At 46.0% G+C, this 18,079-nt stretch overlaps 2 protein-coding genes across 3 annotated transcripts; one reads left to right on the forward strand and one right to left on the reverse strand.

Annotated features, from left to right (window-relative positions):
* Positions 1–11,870: 11,870 nt before the first annotated feature.
* On the forward strand, positions 11,871–12,899 carry LOC136451678 (uncharacterized). Its single transcript, XM_066452364.1, has 2 exons — positions 11,871–12,505; positions 12,623–12,899. Exons 1-2 carry the CDS (start codon positions 12,033–12,035, stop codon positions 12,738–12,740), a joined length of 591 nt encoding a protein of 196 aa, XP_066308461.1. The 5' UTR covers positions 11,871–12,032; the 3' UTR covers positions 12,741–12,899.
* Positions 12,900–14,917: 2,018 nt separating this feature from the next.
* LOC136451679 (putative lipid phosphate phosphatase 3, chloroplastic) lies at positions 14,918–17,686 on the reverse strand. 2 transcript variants are annotated; one of them, XM_066452366.1, is made up of 8 exons: positions 17,554–17,686; positions 16,576–16,792; positions 16,400–16,487; positions 16,187–16,296; positions 15,987–16,080; positions 15,435–15,581; positions 15,286–15,345; positions 14,918–15,120 (listed from the first exon to the last, which is right to left on the reverse strand). In XM_066452366.1, exons 2-8 carry the CDS (start codon positions 16,789–16,791, stop codon positions 15,047–15,049), a joined length of 789 nt encoding a protein of 262 aa, XP_066308463.1. In that variant the 5' UTR covers position 16,792; positions 17,554–17,686; the 3' UTR covers positions 14,918–15,046. The 2 variants fall into 2 exon arrangements, with proteins under 2 accessions (XP_066308463.1, XP_066308462.1); XM_066452365.1 differs by lacking the exon at positions 17,554–17,686 and adding an exon at positions 17,220–17,352 and having other exon boundaries at positions 16,576–16,986.
* Between the last annotated feature and the right edge of the window lie 393 nt (positions 17,687–18,079).

Genomic DNA, 18,079 nt, shown 5'->3' on the forward strand with positions numbered 1-18,079 from the left:
AAAGTTTCGTCTCACGATTTCTTATCTAACCGTGTAATTAGTTTTGTTTTTCGTCTACATTTAGTACTCCATGCATGTGCCGCAAGATTCGATGTGACACTTTGGGTTGAAAATTTTTGGAATCTAAGGTCCAGTTTAGTTCCAGAAAATTTTGCCAAATTTTCCAAGATTCTCCATCACATCAAATCTTTGGACACATGCATGAAGCATTAAATATAAATAAAAAATAAAATTAATTACACAGTTTAGACGAAATTCACGAGACGAATCTTTTAAGCCTAATTAGATTATGATTGGACACTAATTGCCAAATAACAATGAAAAGTGCTACAGTGCATTTTGCAAAAAAAAAAAACGCCATCCAAACAGGGCCTGATTAGAGTACAGCATTGCCTACAAAATTCAAGGATGGCGGTGTCGTCTTGCGCCCTACGCACGCCGGCCGTTTACCTACCTGTCTTGCGTTGCATCCCGTAGGAATTGCAGATCAACCACATCATGCTCCCCGCGAAATGCATGCATGTCGCGCCGCGTAGCCCACACCATGATTTCAGTAGAGTAGCTCGGTGCAGTCAGGTTCCCCGACTTGTTTGCGTGCCAACAAGAATACAGGATCGCTGGATGTGGATCGGTCCCCAATCCACAGAGCGTCCTACTAGTAGTATATCCATGCCTCTTGGTTTTTGCAGGGTTCACTGGTCGACGAGGAAAAGCCAACGACAAAAGAAAAAAAAAAAGATATATACGTTCTGTTCCCTTGATTAGAAGCCATATTTTTTAATCATCGAACAATATTTTTCTCTTACAATAAATTAGCCAATAGTATTTTATCATGACTTATCAGCCAGACTAGTTTTAGATTTAGTTATAGTTAATTGTCGAATTGAGGCAGACACCAGACAGCCAGGTAGTGCTTTGGTCAAGCTTAGCTCCACCTCGACCCTGGCGGTGGCTGACTCGTGCTCAGCTGGTCTGCTGTACATGGATGATGGATCATGCAGTTTTTCTGTGCACATTCCTAGATCTTGTCATGTTCTCCCTCATACGACGGGGCTTTCAAATTATGCGCACCCAAGGTTTTCGGGGAAAAAAAATTATGCGCACCCAACGCAAGTTCACGAACGACGCTGAAACTGAACCCTCCCTCACTGGTTGTGGGGTCACGTGGAGCTAGGGCCATGGGTCAGGGGAAGCAGCGCTGCTCGAGACGGTGTGTGTGTGTATATATATATATATATATATATATATATATATATATATATATATATATATATATATATATATATATATATATATATATGGTACCTAGGTACCAAATAGTATTTAGTACCCAGCACACGTCAGCTAGGCTCCATCCGCTCAGGCTCCTAGGCCCGGCCCATTTTTGTTGTGACCGAGGTCCGAGCGGCGTCACAGCCAACCCCCCTCCGCCCACCCCCCACCCACGTTCTTTGCAGTTGCAGGAATAGCTCAGACCCCATCCGTTCGCCTGCTCCGGACGAACCCCCACCGGCGCCGCAACTCAACCCACCCTCGCCGGACCCTATCCGCTCGCCTGCTCCGGACCAACCCCGTCGGCACTCCTCCTCAAGCCACCTCCGCCGGACCCTGACAGCTCGCCTTCTCCGTACCACCCCCGCCAGCGCCACCCCACAGCCCACCCGCGCTGCCCTGCTTCGCATCCTTGAGAGAACGGAGACGAGACACCGCCAAGTCGCGCCTTGCCGCCGTCAGCCGCGGTCTGCTGCGGCTGCTTGAGAGTGTTGGAGAATCAGACGCGCGGGAAGTTCACGTCTTGGCCAGCAGACGTTCAACGCCGAGCAAAGCTGTCACGTTGTGGTTCACATTTATGATTCTTGCACTTTAATTTCTGATTTTTCTTCCACCTGTGGGATATTATTTTTCCACATTAATTTCTTATTTTTCTTCTTCCACTTGTGAGAGGTTCTTACTCTGGAACGATGGCCACCAAGCATCCACCTCCGTTTGCAGCAGCTCGTAGTTCCTCAAATCAATAGTTGGATTTCTTTGGATTAATTTTCTGTGAGCTCCTCTCACACTTAAGGTGCCTCTCCACCCTCATGTTCTTTCGATTGTTATGATGTTGCTCCGTTAGTCCGTGGCTAGTGCAAGTGGTGATTGGATTTAGGTTTTTGTCCTAATTTGTTGTGCCAAATTCCTGTTCTCCCTTTCCAGGAGCTTAATCTGCATTTATGATTCATTTTTTACAAATTTGATGCAGTTTGTGCAAGCATCTAGGACACTAAAAACTTTGAATATGGCTTTAATACTTGGAACCAAATGTTTATTTGGAATTCTAAGGTGTTTGTGCTCTGCATTGTGTGTATTATAACAGTGATAGAAGGAGGGAGGGTTTGGCTCTTGTAGCCGAGGATGATTATTCACAGCTCTTAATTTCGTTTCATTTGATAAATTTTCTTATTTAGTAACCCCTGAAAATCCAATTTCTCTGATCATTCTGCGGCAGTCTAGTATGTGCAGATCAATGTATTTTAAGATTTTATTCGGACGAATGTTGTGGAAATATCAATTTTGTAGTAGATATTTACTGCATGCAAGTGTTCCTACAACTCAGTTCATGCATAAATCGTAGACAAATTTGGTCTACTAGTATTTACAGCTGCACGTCCCATATCGTCCACCTGCTGACTTCCAACATCGACTCGTTGTGATTCCTGCCTTCTGCTACTTCTCCCCACATGCACAGCTTGGCTGGTGCTCTTCACATGAATTATGCTTCTAAACTCCAGAACTCAAAATCCAGATCCTGCGCCTCACTCTACAGAGTGCATGTGATTTCTCTCCCCACCGTTTGTAGGAGTCCAGTAAAATTGTAAGTTCATCTTACGACGAGGAACCCAACTCTTTGCTATATTATCACATATAATTGAAGTTTTCTGCTCTCACATGAGAATTTTGTGGTTAGGCTAGTTTAGCTACAAATAATTGAGTTTTTTTATGGTTCACTAGTTTTTTTGTCACACATGATAAAATATGCATTCATATGTTAGATGCAAATAACTGAGGTTTTTATGGTTCGTTCGTTATCATGGGAATACAGGTGTTTTTGCATGTGTATACGGATTATCAATGATGAACCTAATTCCCTGCTAGATTGCATATAGTTGAAGCTTTTTCTGGGCACACATTAGGTTTCTATGCATGGTTCCCTAGATTTTTCAGGTCACACATGGCAAGATTTCGATTAGGGTAGTGTGCAAATAATTTAATTATTTATTGTTTGCTCCTGTCATATTGGAGGATAAGAGGTTTTTGCGTCTACATATGCCAATATTTGTGACGAGAAACCTTACTTTAATTTGCTAGATTTACATATAATAATTGATATTTTCCTAGTCACACGAGTTCCGGCGCAAATAACCAAATTTTTTATGGTCCACTTGCTTTTTTTGGAAGGTAGGTAGGTCTTCCCATCAACATATATGTAATTATTTGTTATCAGGATACCTTGCATATAGTAAAGTCTTTAGTGAAGGTTATTTTGCCATTCTGAATTTGTTTAGTTGGCTGATAAATGTTTGATAACTGCAGGGTTTGCCATGCCTGATTATATTTGGAAGAGATTTATGACAGTTTGATTTGTAGGTAGTGTCGGGTACCATAAAAAGGGGTCCCCTAAGGGAGAACCAAAAAATCGCTTAGACCTTGTAAAAATCAAATCCAAGAGACAACCACCGGCGAACCCCCACCTTGTCTGAGGTCCGACTGGGCCACCTGGCCCACCTCAAGCAATATCCGGGCTCATCCGAAGCGGGCTCGGCCCAAAATGAAATCACGAGGCCTTGGACGAGGTACCGATTCTCTGACTCGCCCGAGGGCCCACCCGTAAGGCCTCGGACGAGGTACCGATTCTCCGACTCGCCCGAGGCCCCGCCCGCAAGGCCTCGGACGAGTATTGATTCTCCGACTCGCCCGAGGCCCCGCCCGTAAGGCCTCGGACGAGGTACCGATTCTCCGACTCGCCCGAGGCCCCGCCCGTAAGGCCTCGGACGAGGACATCACATCCAACCAACGCGTCCAACCACTCCCAGCGACGTCAGCCGAACGACGGCTCGATACAGCGGAGTGGCCGACGAGATGGGAGTCACATCGACACCATGCCGTCCGGGACAGGATGGGGCAGGGGTTACCGGCCGCTGTGCTCGGCACTGTGCCCACGACTGACACCCGTGCTGCACTGTGCTGCCTAACCCCACCTGCTCCAAGGATAGCGCGGCGTGGAGAGTCAAGTCCGGGTCCCTGTAGCCTTGGAATCGACGTACAAGACCAACTGCTCCCTCCGAGCCTCGGCTACCCGCCTCCGGGCTCCTGTAGCCTCGGGACTCGTGCCCGTCGAGCCCCCCACGACGGTCCAGCCTCTACATCGACTGGGCCTCGGCTCTCTACGTTGTAAACATACAGTGACCGGCACGTCGTCCGCATAACGCACCATACCCTGCGTCGAGCCGCAGGAGCTCCCACGTCATGCACAGGGCCAAGCTCCTGTATCCTCGGAGTCAGCACACCCACGTCGTCGCCTCTGCCCAGCCTCGGCTCCCCGCGCCGGTCAAACATACAGCGACCAGCACGTCTCCAACAGAAGAAGGCGCGCATGTCATCACAGGAGCTCCCACGTCGCACAGGATCAGGCGTGACCGGCGCGTCGCTCCAGTGCACCGAGGACAAGGCCGCTCCACCGACCATGCCGCCACAGTGGCAAGCTACAGGGCTCGGACACGCCGCCTCCGCTCACAAAACGTCAGGTGCAGGGGATCGCGGGGTACTGAATAACTATTAGTACCCGGATACCAAATAGGGTTGTACATTACAAGATATTTTCATATCTAGTTAGTTTATTAGTCGCATGACGCGATAAATAATACCGTGCTATACATATTGGTGCGATAAATTCGTCACGCTAGCGGCAAGTGTTGACAAGGCACGCTATTTATCACGCCAATAGAAATGGCGTGAACAGAACTAAGCGCCGCACTACAAACGAAACGATTGGTGCGATAGTGCCGCCGCTAGCTCTTTCTGATATTACTACTATTTTCTAATAATTAGACTTGAAATGTGCGCTATACATAGTGTAAACATTCTATTTTGGTGACATGTATAAGAACAAGTGCTATATATATTTAAGATATCTAATTCCAGAGTAGGATACATATTAAATGCTACAATGAGAGAACTCGAAGTTCCTAAATCTTAGAAAAAGTATTCGATATGTTCTCCTTCTTTACTCAAATATAACTAGACAGCGAGCATCAAATATATTAATATTTCGATAGGACTGCAACAAGATATGCAGGTGTTCAATTTTAACTATAATACCATTATAAATTGTTGTAAAACTCAAGGTATTTAATTTTGAACTATGCTAAAAAATGCATGAGTTGGCTACCTATCAAAGTTTCCAATTTTGGAATTTTTATATATGATTAGTATTTTCTAAACCACTAAATAATTACAAGATTTACTCAACTTGGATCAAAACTTTGGCATAGGTAAAGAATCAAGCGTGGTAGTTCAATTTTGGTAACATGCATAATGTCCTCTTGTGTACCTTGAAAATCAATTAATTCCCAAAATATTAAGACACGAGTTAATTAAGTTAGATGAACATATGAAAATAGCTCGTGGCCTTAGCGGATTGGTGCAATCTTTATATTTGAGAATTCTTTTTAAGAATGATAATTTCTAAATATTTTAAATTTTGATAGGGCTGTTGTTCCGTTTTAACTATAGTGTCATCATTAGTTGTTGTAAAATTGAAGCTATTTAATTTCAAATTAGGCTAAAAAATATGTCTAGGTTGGGCTACTTGTCGAAGTTTCTAATGTTGGCATATTTAAATAGAGTTAGTGTTTTCGAAACCACTAAATAAATTACAAAATCTACTCAACTTTGATCAGAACTTATTTGACACAGGTAAAGAATCAGGCGTGGTAGTTCGATTCCGCCAACATGCATAATGTCCTCTTGTATATCTTTATAAATCGTTTAAATCCTAAAATGTTAAGACACGAGTTAATTAGATAAATAGATGAAAAAAGCTTGTGGTCTTAGCAGATCGGTGCGGCCATACCGTTTAGATCTGAAAATACGTTTTAGATGTGATAATTTTATAAATAAATATTGTTTATAATTCTTTTTTAAAAAAATAAAGAATGGACACAGCCACGCGTCACTCTTGGCACGCTCTAGCAGCAGCAGACCCTCGCTTGCGTTGTAGCCTTGGGCCTTGGGCCTTGGGGTACTGGGCTCACGCTGATATAGAACCAGGCAGCTGAGAAGACAGGGCATGCAACAGGGAACGCCTCCACTCCTCCAGGCTACAAGATAACCATTCCAGCACTTCTACCTGGACCAAGATGCTTCACAGATGCATGTTTGCATTCAGATCAAACTACGCCAGCAAGCATAGAAGCAGGACTTGGTGTGCTCATCATCAATAACCACCTGTATCAGGCACAATCAATTCATCAAGGCCAGCATCTCAAACATTTCATCAGTCAACAGTCATCATGGCAGAGGCTGCAGCTCTAGCCTTTGCAGCCAGAACTGCTTCTCTCCTCAACTTACAGAACCCAAATTACCTTAGGGCATGTGTTGGATCCTATTGATTGGAAACCATATATAAAAAGTGTTTTTCATTTCATTATTAGATTGCTCTCCAATTTCTCTCAATTCTTGGGAACCAAAACATGGCCTTCCTGATAATCAATCTCGATCTGGTGACGTTCTTCAATTGCGGTGGGTTATAACTCTGCTCATTACCCTACAACAAAGAATCGTTATGCTTTTGTTGATCTTCGTATCCCCAATAGATCTTTATAGCAGTATTGGAATAAATTATGTTTGCGAGGACCTGCTTGGGTATAATTACTTTTTCGAATATAATGAGGCATATAGGCATCGATAACTAATCAAAGAAATCAGTACTTCTTCCCTTCAGAATATGAACATGACAGCCTTTTCTAATCTGGCCCCGCCAGTTTTGTTCATCTCTATGCCAATTGCCAAGTTCTGTTCAATCCAACCCGCACTGAATATGCAGAAAGGAATTTTCTATCAAAACGGTCCTTCCACGATATCTTCTTAAACCAAGATGCTATGTAGCACTAGCTTCATGTCCTAGTTAACTCCAAAACAGATCTTAATTAACTGTTTAATTGAGAAGCAGCTTTTCTCTTATACCCACTTTCCATGAATACCCTTTTTCACATTTTACTAGTACGCCAGATTTGTTCTCAAAGCCAGCCTAATGCAGTACTAACTACTGCGCTAGATTTGATCGTATTAAATAATATAGATTTCCACTAGCAATGGGAACAAAAAAATGAAATATTGTCAACCCGATACCTGTAACTAGAAATATGTGACAAAGTGATACTCTTTCCATTTAAAATTATAAAACATTTTGGATTTTTTAGATTCATAACTTTGACTACATACCTAGACATATGTTATATGTAGATACATAATAAAAGCTATAAATCTAGAAATATCAAAATGTCTTATAATTTGGGTCGAAGAAAGTAATAACTAAAGATAATTTTATTACCAAAAATGTGTCTTGCCTGTATAGGACAACAAAACACCATGCACAATACGTCTATCTTGCTTGGGTTGTGCTGCATAAGGTATAAAGCAATCTAACTCTAATGCAAAGAATTAATCATACATATGTACTTTTAGCTTCTCTTTGGATTGTAGGAAACTTTCCTATTTCATGTGTTTTTCTGAACCTATTCTTATGAAATTCCTACACAATTCCTATGAAATTCCTACATTAAAGAATCACTAGCTATGCTTTTGTTGATTTTCGTACCCTCAATAGACCTTTGTTGCAGTACTGAAATAAACTTTTTTTTGCGAGTACCTGCCTTGGTATAATTACTTTTTTGAATAAAATGACTTAAGGAATAAGCATATAGAGACATGAGTACCTGATCCAAGAAATCAGCACTTTTCTTCAGAATATATGAGCATGGCAGCCTTTCCTATTCTGGCCGGCTGGCGCCGCTAGTTTTGTTCGTATATGCCAAGTTCCATCCAATCCAACTCCCAATGAATATGCAAAAAAGGAATTTTCTATCCAAACAATCCTTCCACGAGATTATCTCTCTTCTTAAACCAAGATGCTGCCGCAGCACTAACTTCATGCCATACTACTAGTGAACTCCAAAAGAGATCTTGTAACAGTTTAGTTTACAGACAGCTCCTCTCTGATAACCACTTTGCAGGAATATTACACTCTCTTTTTCACATTTTTAATCCCGCGCAATCTCCACGCGATGTAAATTATCATAACCTCCACCAATGCGGTTCGCACTATAGCGGTTTATCCCATATTCGGCTTGTTCGGTTTGTTTTTTCATCCGTAACAGTCAGAACACTATTTTTCAGCCAGTTTCAGCCAAGATGCCAACGGTTGAACCTTCTTGGGAGATGTTGTTGGTAATGACTGCTCATGAAGAGCATCTACAATTTAATGAAAACTTTCGGTGGACAATCACCTCCGGCCGGGATCCATTTCAGTGCGTATCCATCGCCTATTCGCCTTGTTGGCAAGCTCCGGTTCGCCTGCGATCCAAGTGTTCCTTCCTTTCTGGCGCCACGGATCTACTCGTCGATCGCCCTTTCTTTCGTTCTTTCCAATCATTCCTTCCGCCCAGCCAGCAGGGAATAATAAAGGCGCCAGGCGCGCGGCAACACATCGCCATGCTAGTATGCTACGCTCCTGGTGATTATCTTATCCATTTGTTTAGTGCGCGGATATTATTAGCATATATATGCATCGCCGCTATAGGCAGGCCCTCGTGCCTAATGCTAGTGCGATTTGTCTCTCTTTGCTGGCTTGTTGCCCAGTGTCTCGGGCAAATTTCGGCGTCATTTGCGTGATTGTTTTTGGAGGCCGATGACGTCATTTCCCCTGAGTGAGCCTGAAGCGTTCGCGGTGCAGGAACTTAAACTGGCCCCAACCGAAGGCAACACACTACTACTACTACGATGAATTATGCAAAAATGGTCAAGCGGTCAAAGTCTAGGCCATTCAACATGGCCTGTTGAATAATAAGGTCAGGTTCTCCGTGAAACACGAGCGAGGATGCAGTGCACCCTGTGCCCCTGTGGCACGGCAGGAGCCCGCCCGTCGTCGCATGGAACCATGTTCGCGATGCGTGCTAGCGATAGCCTGGTGGAACTACGCAGTTGACGCTCGAGATCGGCAGGCATGCAGCGGTAGGGTAATATCCTCCCTCCGGCCATAGAAGAATAATAACTATAATCGGTCTGTTCGCTGGTTGGTTTCTGGGCTGGTTTGAGCTGGCTGGTGCTGGTTTATTGTGAGAGAAAAACACTGTTGGCTGGCTGGTTTGGGCTGGCTGAAACCAACAAACGAACAGGCTAAATCATGGATTCTAAAATAGGGTATTGGTCCAATATATATGGCCCCGTTCGGCTTACCTTAAAACCAGCTTGTTCGACTTCTTTTTCAGTCAGTTTCAGCAAGCCGAACGGGACCATAATGGGGACATAGAGTGAAAACCGGAGAATAACTGTTTCACGTCACAGTTTGGTGTATCAAAACCTCATTGCAAATGCTTGCCTTCCTGGGTCTGCAAAGCAGACAGGCCCAACGGCACCTCTACGTCCCTTCCATCTTCCATCGCTAAAAATTTCCCCACTCGCACTCGCATCGGTGCGCGGTGTCACCGCACATACGTCCGTCCTAAGCCACGCTGTGCCCTTCCCCCACCACGCCGCACCCCAATCCCGGCCGCGCCGCGCCCCATCTCCCGCGAGTGGACAATGTTGGACGACTGCGGCCGAGCAGCAGCAGCGCTAGAGAAGTCGCGTCGACGAGCGCGAGCCTGGGAAGCGAGCAGACACGGGAGAATCGCAGGAGGAGCGACGGGCCGACATCCCTGACCTGAGCTTGCTGGCTTCCGTAGTTCCCCACCAGGTAGGCCGTGGCCGTCGGCGACGCCGTGTTTCAGGCGTTCCAGACTTATGTTTCAAGTGTTTGGTCTGGATGTTGCAAAGTATATTTGAGATGTTGCATATGTTGCAATGACAATATACGCATGTTGCAAGCGTATGTTTTCAAGTGTTTTCAGACGTATGTTTCAGATGTTTTATCTAGATGCTGCATATACAAGCATGTTGTAAGAGTACGTTTCAAGTGTTTCATACGTATGTTGCAAGTGTTGAATAGCGAGTTTTCATAAACCTAATAAAGTCAGGGTCGCTCATTGCTTCCATCCTCCTTTCCAATTTCATTGAAGCAACTCAAAGCGAGGTTAGGAAGAGAGCAAGCAATGTCTCCTCAACTGTCGTTGGTGGGCCTAGAAGGGAAACCTCGGATTAAGCCAATAGCTATCATATCTCGTCGCATGGTGAAAGGCGAAATGCAGCGGTACCCCAAGTGCTCATTCATTGGTCCAACCAAGAAGCTACTTGGGAAGACTATGAATTGATTGCAAGTAAGTATCATGGACAAGGAGGATTTTTAGATGTTCCATATATTTTGCAATGACTATTAGGTGTTTTGCAAGTGTTTCAGACGTACGTTGCATGTGTTTCAGCTGTTCTGGACGTATATTGCAAGTATTTTATCTAGATGTTGCAAAAAGTAGATCCGGTGTTACACATGTTGTAGCGGGACCCGTCTGCTGCAGTTGCTAGGGCGTCGTGCATGCGCGTGGGAAGCGGAGGGGGATGGAGGCAGGGGCGCGGGGGTCCTGGGCGCGGGACGCGGAGCGAGACGGAGGCAGGGGCGCGCGGCCCCTTGTGCTGTTGTGCATGCGGGTGTGAGTGTCCGTATGAGAAGGCACGAGGTTCCGCAAGCATGCGAACACATGTGAAATGGAGCAGCAGGCCCGGCGTCCGAACGCGGGTGTCCGTCCGGACGTCCGGGCATTCGCCATGCTGAAAACCTCATTCGCCGTTAAAAAACATATTTGGCAAGATGGGATGTGGTATTTATCTGGCGAGCACTCCTCCGTCCAAAAAATACAATTATAGGAACTGTGTTGGTCAAATCAGCCTAAGTTTGACCAAATTTATAATAAATAATACTAGCATTTATGTCTTCGAATAAATTTATTATAAAAATATATTCTATAACTAATCTAATGGTATTTATTTTTTTATAAGTGTTAGCACCTTTTTATATAATTTTAGTCAAAGTTTAAACCGTTTGATTCTTTGGAATCTTAGAATTGTATTTTTTTTTATGGACGGGGTAGTACCATCGAGCCGAGAAGATGTGGACTTGACAGCGGGCCGCACCACCGGCCTCCCTCCCACCTGCTGAAGCTGAACCCTCCGCGGCATCACGCCGCCGCTGCTGGGCGGCTGCCGCGAACCCGCCGGCCAGGCACCCGCGACGGGGACGCGCACTCGGCCATCACACACAGTCCGGCCGGCCTTGTCGTCGAATGTCGATGACGACGACGCACGGGACCGACCCGACGTCAGGTCACCTCGCCCTCGCCACGACAGTGTTTGTGGTGGGACGACGTCGACGTGTGAACCGAACCGAGGCTGGATCGAATCGACACGGTGGTGAACTCAACTGAACTGGTGTACATAGGGAACGGACGTGTTTATACGACCTGTGGCAGACCAGGAGAGCCCCGGCGAGTCCGAGTCACCTGGCCGCGCGCCCGCGCCTAACTGCCTTTCCCCTCCGTGTCCACACCCACACGGCCACACGGCTGTTGGCCTGTTGCTCGGTCGCCCTCACGTACGGCTTCACGTACAAGCTGCTCGGCACCCGACGCCCGTATATATGCGCCCCCGCAGCGGCACACCAGTATCGTACCAGACCACCAAGAAGCAACGCCAAGACTAGTGCTAGTGGCCTGCAAGCAACTCCGATCCAACACCTGTCCGTCTCCCTCTCTGCCACTATACCACTACAAGCAAGCAAGCAACAAGGAGCAAGGCAGCCGGGTAGAGAGGTCGAGGGCCAACACCGGTCGCCGCCGCATCCAAGAATGTGCCTCCCGATCGACTGCTGGCTCTGCACGCCCCGCACCGACGACGACCACTATCACGCCCCGCCGACGAAGCACGGCGCGCCTCCGCCGAGCAGGGGCCAGCCCGCGCAGCGCAACGGCGGCCACCACTACAACGGCAACGGCGGCCACTATTATAACGGCAACAGCTACCCCGCGCACGGGGCGGCTGCCGGCGCCGAGGCGGACCGCAAGGTGTCCAACGACGTGAGGAGAGGCCCCGCGTATACCGTTGCCGCCGGGGCCGGCGCCGCTGCCACCGGCACGCAGGAGAAGGCGGACGGGACGTTGAAGCCGCCCGCCGGTAGGAACGGCACGGTTGCCGCCGCCGATGGAGCACGCGGCGTCGCCCACAACTACTACGAGCGTGAACAGCCTGCCCACAGAGAGGACGCCGCCGCCGCGGATTTGTACCACCACCCGCCTGCCACAGCTACTGCCGATCACGAAAGGTATTAGTGTCGTCCATGCTCGAGCGCGCGCGCACGCAGGAGTCGAGCAACAATTAGCTGTCATAACAAGCAGAGAAGTGAGTGTTTTTAGCTTTGTTACTCTTTCTTTTTTGTCAGTCCTTCCATCTGCTCAAGACACTCAGCAGAGGCACCTGGAGGGGAGAGTAGGAGTGGAGCACGCAGAGTGGATCGGAGCCTCCATGTCGCTGCCCTGCCCTGTCCATTGAAGGGGTGAACAGGGTCAAGGGGACTTTAGTTAGCAGAGGCTGTCTCTCAGTTTGCTTTGTGTAGTAAGCAGAGGCTGTCTCTTAGTAAGCAGTGGCCTTGGTCTCACTTTCTTCCTGTACTGTCAATCTGTCACATAAATAATTATACGTGGGTCTTGTTTTTGTTACTTCTAAAAGCTACTTGAAAGCACAGTGAATTCCAGGCTCAAAGTAGGTGCATTCCAAAGCTCTCGAGCCTGCCTGTGAAAGTGAAATCTTTCACAAGCTAAGCTAAGAGGACTCAGCGTTTTGGCATATCGTTTGACTGTGCTCACTGTGATGAAGTTAACAAAGTATCTGCCTGAACTGAATCAGCATATTCACAAGACGCAAGTGATGGATACCTGTATATGATACACCTTTTAAACAGCTTGTAACCATGACGTTCAAACGGCTGTCAACAGTGAAGCACAGACGCCACGATAGGTTGTTCACAGAGAATGCATAGCAAGGTTGTTTTAGCAGCCAAGTATGAATGCAATTCCATCTGAACTCTGAAGTTGTATAATGAGAGGGGGGGGGGGGGGGGGGGGGGGGGGGGTTCAGGGCTTCAGGCAGATGCAGAAGATCGAGCACAGCTTAGAGCTGCAGAAAACCGCTCGCTGTGTAACCCAAAACTTGGTAATTCAAAAAAAAAAAAAAAGGTGCATAGCTTCCGCGCGTTCCCTTTTCCCTTTGCTATTTTCAGTCTCTTTACATTGTCGTCGACAACCACAAATATATCCATGGCGCCTAAACGATTTTCTCCGCATATTTGCCCGACGCATGTACTCATGTTGGCCCACTCATAAATTCTGAAAGCTGGCCGTCTTTTCAAGTTATTCGTCAGTTAGCTTCTTAAACATGGTCATCCATTTTCTTTTCAAGTCATGCGGCAGTTATGCTTATGCTCCATGTTTAGCCACCGTGCTAGATTAATCTCATCTTGCACATACTCATCAGCTTGGACAGAAAAAGTGAATATAAAAGCCTCGCTTTGCTGCACGCTTTTGTTTTTGCTGGAACGTTTAATTGAGCAAGCGGCTTCTATATAGGAATCCTTTAACTGCTGTAAATATCAAGCATGGCTAATGAATAACAATAATGCATTGTGGCTAGACACATCGAACGGAAAGTCCCGTGTGATTCCGCCGAAAAGGCAAAGACTTCATACACTAACACGATATGCCAAAATGCAAAGCAATTTTTATGCGTGGGGGAACTGTATTAAAAATCCGAAGAATGCTTTTCAACAGGTAACATACTAAGATATTGCAGACCGCAGCTGCTGCTATCACCGTTGTAAAGTACAGGATTCAGTGGTGGTGCTTTTGCCTCTACCTTAACAACTAAGATCTCGATCCGTGTTGATCTGTTCAACCCAACTATGAATAAGACCAGGAAGGGCGGTGAGAAAGGGGTTCGATTCGCACTTCTTCCTGGTTGGCTGGAGACTGTGGAAGGAGAGGAACTTGCACACTTTTGATGGAGTTTTCACTGACGCGGCTGGTCTGGCTTGCTCGATCTTGGACGAGGCCGAGGAGTGGTGTTTGGCAGGATACAAGCACCTCCTGTCCTCGCTAACACTGATGTAGTCTCCATGGGTCATTCCCGTCGCAAGCATAGTAGTATGTAAATCAAATTCGTTTGCTGCCCGTGAGCCGTTGTGCTTTGGTAATCGATGGATTACCATGGCGTTTATTTGTAATTTCAAGTAAACTATCTTCTCCTCCTGCTTAATGAACACCCTGAGGCACGTTCGAGAAAAAAAAATAAGACCAGGAATCCATTTGGTCATCCAAATAGGGAGACAAAACAAATATATTTGGCCGTATATCTACGAACAGAAGAATAGGCCTTGGAACCCATTGGACGGTGCAAGCTGGACCAGAATGTTTAGGAGATGTGCTTGTCATTTTCAACTCTACTTTCTGCTGCTCTTTCATAACTGGAATAAGTTCCTAATCAGTACCTCCACTAGCAACTCTTACAACTAATTTGGCCACAGGTAGGCCTGGAACATCTAGGTTAGGCCTTACTAGCTTCTGATTTCACACAAGATGAAGCCAGTGTAACACTGGGTAAGAAGAAACTATATATATCTCTAATTCTATATTGTAACACATGTCGAGTACACGCATAGAAGGTTAGGTTGCACTTACTGTACAATGTACATCGCTGCTACTTCAGTAAAAGTGCAGGAGGCATGTTACACGCTTCCAGATTCCAAATCGTTTCTTGATGTCCTGTTATGCTGCTGCTCGGACATGGCAATTTGATGACCACCTGTGGACTGTTAGTTTTGTGCGTTGTTTGAATTTGCGGCTTGAAGTTCTTCCGGCATGTGGAAGTATGCATATGGTCTCCAGCCTGAAGGCGAAAAGAAAAGACCGTCATATCCAAAAAGGAAAATTAAAATTATAGAAACAAAACTAACAATGGAAAATGTTCAAGAAAGAGGATCACTGATAGCAGGGCAAACCCTTAAAGCAGTACTATTGAAAAGAATTTGTTTAGTAAGAAATATTGAACAACCTTGATCATGGTATGGAGGAGGAAAGAAATGCAAGTAACACGGCACTGCCGTGATAAATCCTGTACAACATCAATTCAGATTGGTTACTGCTTACTATTGGCATCGAAGCTTTTAATCCAGAAGAAAAAAGAAGAGGTTAGGCACACACCAATAAGGCCGCCAACAAACACATCCTCCCAGTGGTGTCGATAATCATCTACTCTTGAAACCCCAACAAGTGAAGCAAGAAGAAGTGGAAGGATCACTATGCAAAGTTTGGCCACGTGACCTTGGCGATCGAAGGCCTTAATTTTGCCTGACAAGTAGAGTGATAAAAATCCAAGACCAGCAAAAGACCATGGGAATGTAAATACTTTCAGACACTGACCAATCAGGCGTAAAAAACATAGCTGTACTAGTCGCTACAACGTTCTGAGTTTTCTATGCTCGTGATAATCACTTGGTTGAGATAAGAAGAAATTATACAAATAGTAACAAAGACAAAGTATAAGGATACAAACTTTCTGGGTCAAGGTCCAGGCATACATCGCTACAGATGCAGTAAAATATTTAGATCCGTGCCACTACTGCTAATGAACGCAGCATTTGTTGACAATCTAGTACCGGTATTTTATACCTCAATTATTAGCTCTACACTTGGACAAGCAAGCTTATCCATCTAAATGCTAGAGTCTATGAGCATTTATTAGTGCAAACTTACACGAAGTGTGGCCACTAGGAAAGCTCTTGCGTCCATCCGTTAAGAAGTTTTTCTCACCATGGCAAATCACATCACCAGTCACCTGATCGTATAACTGCACCAAACGTACCATAGAAGCACTGTGTTAATCTTAAACTATGAAAAGCATCTCTAGGGATGAAATGAACTATATACACACAAATGTACACATGGAAGTATACCTGCTTTCCATCAGGAAAGCATCGCCAAAAGAAGTCTGGCCTTGGTCTCCCTACTGCAGTCTTTATCACATCAGTAAAAACTGCAGTTATCAGCACAGCGAAAAGGACACCTGGAGGATTTATACACGAACGAATTACTCAGCAACGTGTTAATCAGCAAGTCTGGGCGTTGAATAATTAAAGACAGAAGATAACAGGGGCATTTCAAACAACCTAGTGCTGCGTGATGCAGATCATAAACGTCTCTCCTGGCAACATATATGGATATGAAGACGAGCCAGGGACAGAGTATAGAGATCATCTAGCAAAAGGTTGAACGCCCCACATCAGTGCTGAATGGAGTGAGTTATCAGACAACAGAATTGGAAGCAAAATGTTCAGAAACATACAGGGACAGACCACGCTGGTACTGTGCTTAGTTTCACCGGGTACCTAATATCAGTCATCATATCCTTCCCGACGAATCGACTGAACGGGGGAGCGTAATGCAGGGCAACCACCAGTGCAGCCAGAAGAATCAGAACAACCCAGTCGTGCGTGTGCTTTCTGGCCAGTCTCACTCCGTGGGTCTGAATCGTGTGGGAGCCCAGCTGTGCCTCCCGCATCCTGTATTGTTGGCAATAAATGAATACAACCAGTGTATGAAGAATCTCAATACACTGAAGACAGTATTGTGGCCATATACATGAGTTTCATCAGCTTAAAATTTCAAAATTGCAATGAAGTGGCATAGTGCAGCACAGAGCATATTCATCTGAATGGGTTGCTAAGAGTAGTCTGCTTCGATCGTGTCACCAAAACTGAGGCCCCGTTTAGGGCCAAAATTTTTTGGATTTTGACTACTGTAGCACTTTCGTTTTTATATGGCAATTAGTGTCTAATTATGGACTAATTAGGTTCGAAAGTTTCGTCTCGCGATTTCTCTGTGCAATTGGTTTTTTTCATCTACATTTAATACTCCATGCATGCGCCGTAAGATTCGATGTGACGGTGCATAAAAATTTTTGGGTTTTGGGGAGCATCTAAACGGGGCCTGAGTGATGCTAGGTTTGTTTCAGTTATGTTCTTCGAGAGAACTTGTCACATCCTAGATTTATGTAGGGGGCACGGGACACAATGCAAAGAGAAAACCGCAAGTCCGCAAATATCCCCCACCGCCGTTCGACGAAAATCCACACCAATCCCCACCGCCGCAAGCACCAAACCCTCACAAGAAGCGAAATCGCAGTGCGACCGACCATGATCGGAGACAAAAGAACTACATTTCAACTGGCACCACCGACGGCACAAAGAGAGTAAAGCCGCAAACCAACAATACCTTCTGGAAGGAAAACAAAAATGAATAAAAAAGAGGAAAAACAGTTCACCTGATTATGGAGGTGACTTTGGTGCCCTGGGAGCGCAGAGAGAGAGAGAGAGAGAGAGAGAGAGAGAGAGAGAGAGAGAGAGAGAGAGGCACAGGAGAGGAGGCGAGACGGGAGCAGGGATGAGGGCGGCAAAGATCGCGGCCTCTGTACCGCTTTCGCGGCGAACGGGGAAGACCAGACGGGGAAACGCGAGAAAGAGAGACCTCGGAACCCTAAAAAAAATTCCAGAATGTTTAGTTCAGTTCAAAATCGAGCCTCGCGGTAGCGGCGGGGGCTGTGTGTGTGTGGAGTCGAGCTCCGTGCCGGCGTTGGAGATCGACGCGCCGCAACGGGTGTCTTCTCTGCTCGACGCTTGGCGGTGGCAGCCACGTAGAATCAACCGAAGCCCATGCGGCACGTTTGGAACAAAGCCCAAACTGAAGAACCGGATTCGCGCTGGGCCGAAAGTGCTAGAGCATCCCGCGGGCCGATGTTGGGCACTACTCCGTAGTCCATAACAATCTAGCCCACTTAGCCTACCAACGAC

The sequence above is a fragment of the Miscanthus floridulus genome, chromosome 5, assembly GCF_019320115.1.
Source record: "Miscanthus floridulus cultivar M001 chromosome 5, ASM1932011v1, whole genome shotgun sequence".
In the NCBI taxonomy this organism is placed as follows: Eukaryota; Viridiplantae; Streptophyta; class Magnoliopsida; order Poales; family Poaceae; genus Miscanthus; species Miscanthus floridulus.

Coding starts and splice junctions, on each gene's coding strand:
- LOC136451678 (XM_066452364.1), top strand. CDS start 12,033: ATGTGCCTCCCGATCGACTGCTGGCTCTGCACGCCCCGCACCGACGAC. Junction 12,506..12,622: donor GCTACTGCCGATCACGAAAG/GTATTAGTGTCG, acceptor CTTTTTTGTCAG/TCCTTCCATCTGCTCAAGAC.
- LOC136451679 (XM_066452366.1), bottom strand. CDS start 16,791: ATGCGGGAGGCACAGCTGGGCTCCCACACGATTCAGACCCACGGAGTG. Junction 16,488..16,575: donor TACCAGCGTGGTCTGTCCCT/GTATGTTTCTGA, acceptor ACCTTTTGCTAG/ATGATCTCTATACTCTGTCC. Junction 16,081..16,186: donor GCTTTCCTGATGGAAAGCAG/GTATACTTCCAT, acceptor CGTTTGGTGCAG/TTATACGATCAGGTGACTGG.